The sequence below is a fragment of the Cibotium barometz genome, chromosome 51, assembly GCF_041138505.1.
Source record: "Cibotium barometz isolate CiBa-2024 chromosome 51, ASM4113850v1, whole genome shotgun sequence".
Lineage (NCBI taxonomy): Eukaryota > Viridiplantae > Streptophyta > Polypodiopsida > Cyatheales > Cibotiaceae > Cibotium > Cibotium barometz.
The window spans coordinates 11,722,370-11,728,696 of NC_141096.1; the positions used below are offsets into that span (position 1 = coordinate 11,722,370).

General features: G+C 42.2%; 1 protein-coding gene across 2 annotated transcripts; it reads left to right on the forward strand.

The window, feature by feature from the left end:
* Positions 1-4,483: 4,483 nt before the first annotated feature.
* On the forward strand, positions 4,484-6,002 carry LOC147609324 (mRNA cap guanine-N(7) methyltransferase 1-like). 2 transcript variants are annotated; one of them, XM_086787866.1, is made up of 2 exons: positions 4,484-4,665; positions 4,795-6,002. In XM_086787866.1, exons 1-2 carry the CDS (start codon positions 4,663-4,665, stop codon positions 5,920-5,922), a joined length of 1,131 nt encoding a protein of 376 aa, XP_086643992.1. In that variant the 5' UTR covers positions 4,484-4,662; the 3' UTR covers positions 5,923-6,002. The 2 variants fall into 2 exon arrangements, with proteins under 2 accessions (XP_086643992.1, XP_086643993.1); XM_086787867.1 differs by having other exon boundaries at positions 4,489-4,665; positions 4,782-6,002.
* Positions 6,003-6,327: the final 325 nt, after the last annotated feature.

Below are 6,327 nucleotides of genomic sequence, written 5' to 3' on the forward strand. Positions count from 1 at the left end.
TCACACCACCACGATTGTGATCCTTAGACTAGGATGGTATTACTTAGCAATGAGCCTAAACACTCTTGGACCACTGTGATGACTGGATGAGACATACATGTCTCATATCCACCTCAAGACAAGTGCCAAACAATCCTAGAAGTCACTTTTCACCTATTCCAAAAGCATAAACACTCTAGGTACTGGTGTCAAGAGCCACGTATGTCTAGTACCAACATGCATACTTTGACACCAAGCACTACCCTGCTCGTTTCACTTCAGAGTTGCTTTCTATCCTCACACTAATCGTGCCAGGAGCATATCCACGTTTTCCCAATAAGGGTCAAGGTCTCAAATGACCACCTTTGTGTAATGTGCACCCCACAAATGACACCCACACGCGATAATCTGTAAATCTGTGGTACCTTCACAGGCTTCTACAAACAAACATATGTAATACACATGAATACATTATTCCAAATAATTAGCACAATTTTAATAAAAAAATATACCATATTCACATTTGAAGTAGTGTGAGCATAAGTTTGATGAGACATTACAGCTCTCTAGTCGAAACTCCAAGCAAGTTGAATTCCTCGAGCCACAACATATCCTTGTGAGGTTTTCTCAAGATTCTTCCCTTCTTGAGATCATTTCCAAGTCTCGATTCCAAAAGCTAATCTAATCAACTTTGCTTAAGGTCCTTTATGTATAAAGATGATCATTCTAAGGTCTATTTTATACCAAAAAATGGTTTATTCTAGGGTCGTTATTAATCTAGTTCTCTTATTCAAGGCTTAATTTAGTTGACAACAAGCTTTGACAGTGAGGCATCACCAAGAGGAAAGTACATAAGAAGATGGTTAAGACAAAAGCGCTACCAGGCTAGACGTAACAACATGTTATTAAGCCAATGGATAGATGCACAATGGTTAAGATATGTTGAGGCCACAAAAGTGCACAAAGAATTCTTGGAGAATTAGAGTGAAGAGCTTGAGAAGATTACAACCTTTGGTAAGGCTTGAGTGGAACCCCATGCCCCCAAGCCCCACCAACAAAAGTTAAGCCACAAATTTCTAAGTCGAAAAGGTGTAAGCGAAACAAGGCCTTTGGCTAAGGCATAGTGGGAAGCCAAAGGAAGATGAATTATTGAACTTAAGGCTAGTCTCCCTTACCACTACAAAACATATATAGTGGTTGAGAATGGACGGTAGTCTGCCTTGGAGCTCAGTCTAAGGAGGAGCAAGAGGGATTCTCTTATGATAGACCCGTTGAAGTCAAAGAGGTGGACTTACCTGAACTTGGGGAGGAGTCCAAACCGGAGTTTATTACTAATAATCAAATGGGTGACCATGATACCATGTGGGTCATGGCATTGATGCTTGCCTTCCCAACTACAAACACAGAGTTCTAACTATGATTTGTTTTTGGAAGTTGGTAGGTGTACTGGCTATGCCCTCTCACATTTGTTAGTTGATTCAGTGCAAGGCTAACCTTTTTTCATTATTAAATCTATGTTGTGCTTTACTCTATTTTATATGTACTAAATATGCCCTCTCACATTCCTGTGTTGATTCAATGTGAGTCCAACCTTGGTTCATTACTAAAGCTCTATTGTTCTTCACTCTATTTGTACTCTTTGTAGAAGACTTTTGGCTTTATCTTGTTTTTAGACAATCTTGCCATGTGAACATGAATGAAATTTGATGTATTGTATGTAATGATGAGGTCACGTGCTCTCAAGACTTGAATTTACTTGATTTTTAGTAATGATTAGCGTATACTTAGCTCTAAAAAACTAAAGTCTATAGTTTGTCTTGTTCTAACACTACGAGTAGGTAACCTAGAGAACACACACACACACACACCCTCCTCACTTGCTCTTAGGACTACTTGATTTTTAGTAATGATGATTAACTCATCCTTAGCTCTAAAAACCTAAAGTCTAAAGCTTTTCTTATTTTAACACTAAGGATAGGCAACCTAGAAAACACACACACACACACACACACACACACACATGCTCCTTATTCTCAAAAAGAAAAGATCAAGCAATGTTTCGCTTGTAATAAGAATTGAAACCTTATGACTTGTAGTTTGTCATACTTGTCACCGTCATCCCTCATTTATTGTAAAAGTTAGTTTGTCATACTCTTCATGTCAATGTTAGACACCAAAAGCTATTTTGTCAGCTTAAATTATCCCTTCCTCTCAATGTCAACATTCTCCCCACTGGAAAATGGGTAAGGACTCTTGCGCCTCCCATTTTCGAGGGGAGAGTGTACTCCCAACATCCATTCTCTTTTTCTCCTCCTACTAAGAGGAGAGTGTACTCCCAACATCCATTCTCTTATTTTTCTACTAAGAATTCATAAGTATTCTTAGCTTTGCAAATAAACAACTCACTTACCTCCAAATAATCATTTGCAGCAAAAATTATAGTGCACCATAGCCTTGTTGTCGCAATGCAAGACTTGCTCTAATACTCATGTAACCAACCTACATCTAGAGCATCAAACACGTATATGTACACACATTCGCATAGAGAACAATAGATGAACAATCCATGGACTCATCAACCCAACATTGATCTCAACTGCTCCAAACCATGCTCAAGCTCAGGAGAGTTAGACAAGTGAACACCTAAGCATGAGGACTCTAGACTATAAACAAAACTTGATCATGTCTCAAACCATGAAAGAATTTAATAGTCCAATATTTGCGTCATTAGATACACATGATCCAAGCCCACACATTGTTAAGTCAAGAGACAATTATGCGCACTCTTAACTAACTTTTCCATTTGTCTAACATATGTAGACATAGTCATAAGAAGTGCACACCCATCCACAAGCATGCATGATGAAAGTGGGATGAGGGGCTAATGAGGGGTGTTAGTTAATTCTTCTAGTCCTTACACAAGGATTGAGGGCCGGCGGGCATGCATTGTACATTTATGAAAATGAACGCACAATATCACAAGTGGCAAGTTGGCTAGAGCTTCGAATGTGAGGGAGGTATCAAATTTGCAAGGGTGGTATGCCCATGAGTTGGCATGTGTCACAATGTCAGCAAACAATTTTGGTGAAAACCACTTAAGACTATGAAGTTAGCTGAGCGTGAAAAGAGTGATTAGCCAAATTATTTTTTTCTATGTGAAGAATGGGGTGTGCTTAACAAATGTTACACCTTAGCATATAATACCATGCAAGATGTAACAAAAGCAAGGTTACTAATATGATCGAGGGCCTATAGGAGTGGCTACAAAGATATCTATATACTTGATAGAAAGATATACTTGCCAAAACCTTGCTCGTATAGTCTGTCTGCAAAGATGCACAATTGGTGAGCCTTTCTCCATAGCCCTTGAATTAAAAAAAAGATCATTTGAAGGGCATATGATTGTTTTTATCTTTGAAGGGTATCACTACCTTTAAAATTTAGTCTGGTGTTCCTCTACACACATAGCTAGATGTGATTGGGTGGGTATTAATGAGCCAAGCGAGGTTGCCATATTGGGAGAAGTAAACACTGTTGGAACTCCCTCCTCCACCAATTTTTGTGGTTTGGAAGGAATTACAGTGGTAGAGGTTAAGCGCGGAGTTGGGATGTTATTGGAGCTGGTCGATTTGTCGATTCCTCTCGGTGGAGCTGAACGAAGGCCAAATCTGTGTACGACTAAGAAGGCTACATCATGCTGGTATGCCCAGCGTAATCACTAGCAGGCGGGCATATGCTGGAATAGCTAGGTGACATCTTTGTGAGAGCAGGCAAACCTCTGAGCCAAGTGTCGTTAGCGCCTCTGGGTACCCATCGAGGGAGGGTGTTGGAAGGTCATGGCCTAGCCGTCTACATACCACATGCATAGTGATAGGCATAATGAGATCATACATAAATAATAGAAGACTAGGGCCAATATCATCCCTCCTTCACCAATTTTCGTGGCTTGGAAGGGATTACAGTGGTGGAGGTTAAGCGTGTAGTGGCTTGAACACTACTGGGATGGGTGACCTCCTAGGAAGTGGCCCCCAATTTCCAACAAACACATACAATCCTTTGATTTGCTGGGCTCGTCAGCCCATGACATGTCTCATTGTTGATCCATGATACAGGCCCTTGGTTGCATCCTTATCAATATCATGGATAAACATGTGTGAAGCTGGCTCGATCGCCTTGAAAATTGAAGGACAAGGTCTTGAGAAGGGTTGCTTTTCGATGGGTGTCATGCCCGTTTTTGGGCATTATGGCCGTTAGCCACCTTATTTTGAGTGGCCGTTAAAAAATAAGGTAAATTGTGAAAAAACGCGCACTATTTCTACGAATCCCATCGTTTTGAAGGTTGACCTAGTCCATCAAAAATCATCCTTGGTGTAATATAGTGATTAGTGGGGCGAAGTCTTTTGGGAAGAGGCCTCAGGTTAGAACCTCATCTGTTGCACTCGAGCGTGATGTTGCGATGCTAACGAGCCTGCTAGTGTGGAAAGGATGAACTTGGGCACGGGAGATCAAACAGCCAATCATCACGTGACAAGTGGCTGCAAGGAGGGTAATATGATGTCCGGTCGACCGGGTCGGCTTGTGTGAAATGTGCGTGCGTGTGATGCGTGTGAAGTGAGCGTTGGCAAATCAGATTAGGGTTAGGGCTCAGCCCGGGATCTCTCAGATCAACCGTTTTTCTTTCTGATGGTGAGTAGTTTCACGGACCAGGGCTTCTTTGTGTTGTCCCAGCCTTGTTAGGTTGGGTTAGAGCTTTATGGTTTCCTCGGATCAGGAATTTTCTGCTGATTAGGGTTTGTCGCTAGGGTTTTTTTGCAGATTAGGGTTTTGCACATACCAGGGTTTCCGCCAGAAATGATCAACCAGAAACAGAAGAAGCGTAGTTTCCACGAACCTATCCTGCCTGCTCCTACCAAGCCTCGGCTCACCTACGATGAACTTCCCCCCACTGATGAAAGGCAGCAGCTCATCGCGGAGCATTACAGCAACAGATCCAACCAAACAGTCGAAGAGAGAGAAGCCAGCCCCATCATCCATCTGAAGAAGCTCAACAACTGGATCAAGAGTGTGCTCGTACAGTCCTACACCAAGAGAGGAGATTCTGTCATCGACATCGCCTGCGGTAAGGGCGGTGACTTGATCAAGTGGGACAAAGCAAATATTGGCTACTATGTGGGTATAGACATTGCTGAAGGCTCCCTTGAGGATGCCAGGACTAGGTACAATGGTGAGGCTGGCCACATGAAGAGAAGAAACACATTCTCTTTCCCCGCCCGGCTTATCTGCGCGGACTGTTTTGCTGTACCCTTAGATGAAGTGCTGCAAGATGAGGCACCCTTTGACATCTGCAGCTGCCAGTTTGCCTTGCATTACTCATGGGCAAGTATAGAGAGAGCACGGCTTGCATTGCAGAATGTGTCGGCCGTCCTGAAGCAGGGTGGCTACTTCATTGGAACCATCCCAGATGCGAATGTGATTGTGAGAAAGCTCAGGGAAACAGAAGGGCTGGAGTTTGGGAACACATGCTACAACATCAAGTTTGATGATTACTACTTTGAGAAGAAGTTCCCACCATCTAAGCCATTTGGAATTCAGTACGAATTCCACCTTGAGGATGCAGTGGACTGTCCAGAATGGCTGGTCCCCTTCCAAATGTTCAAAGCTCTTGCAGAGGAGTATAGCTTGGAGCTGGTTTATAAGAAAAATTTTCATGAGTTTGTCCATGAACATATCAAGAACCCAGATTTTGCAGAGTTAATGAGGAAATTGGGCGCCCTTGGTGATGGATCATCTAAAGACAGCATCTCTATGGACGAATGGGATGCCGCCTACATCTATATGGCCTTTGTTTTCAGAAAAAGGGGGCCGTCTCACCTACGGGGCCAACGCAGCCAGAAGAAACTTGCTGCTCCAATAAGCCAAGAAGAGATAATCTATGTGCAGTAGAGTCTTGAGAGCAAATAATCAGTGGAGGTGACACTGATTTAAGGTGTTGGTGTGTATAATTTAGAGTTCTCATCTCTTTTCTTGAGGGGCATCTTCTTTAAGTTAAGTAAGCTCTGTTATATTAAAACAGGGAACCTATAATTTTCTTTTAGGTTTCACAGTTTGGTTTGGATAGGAATCGGCAAGGTTGGTGACAGGATTGGACGCTTTGAAGATATAGGTGATAGGTTTTCTCTTTGGAGAGACGGTGGAACAGGGTTTCTAATGAAGAGATTGCAAGTCCCATTCCTTGCACTTCTGTGCTGTCTTATGGTTCATAGGTGGTCTGTTTGCTTGATTAGACAGATTCATCTCATCTGATAAAAATAGATGAGATGATCTGCTTTCATTTCATGACAGATAGAA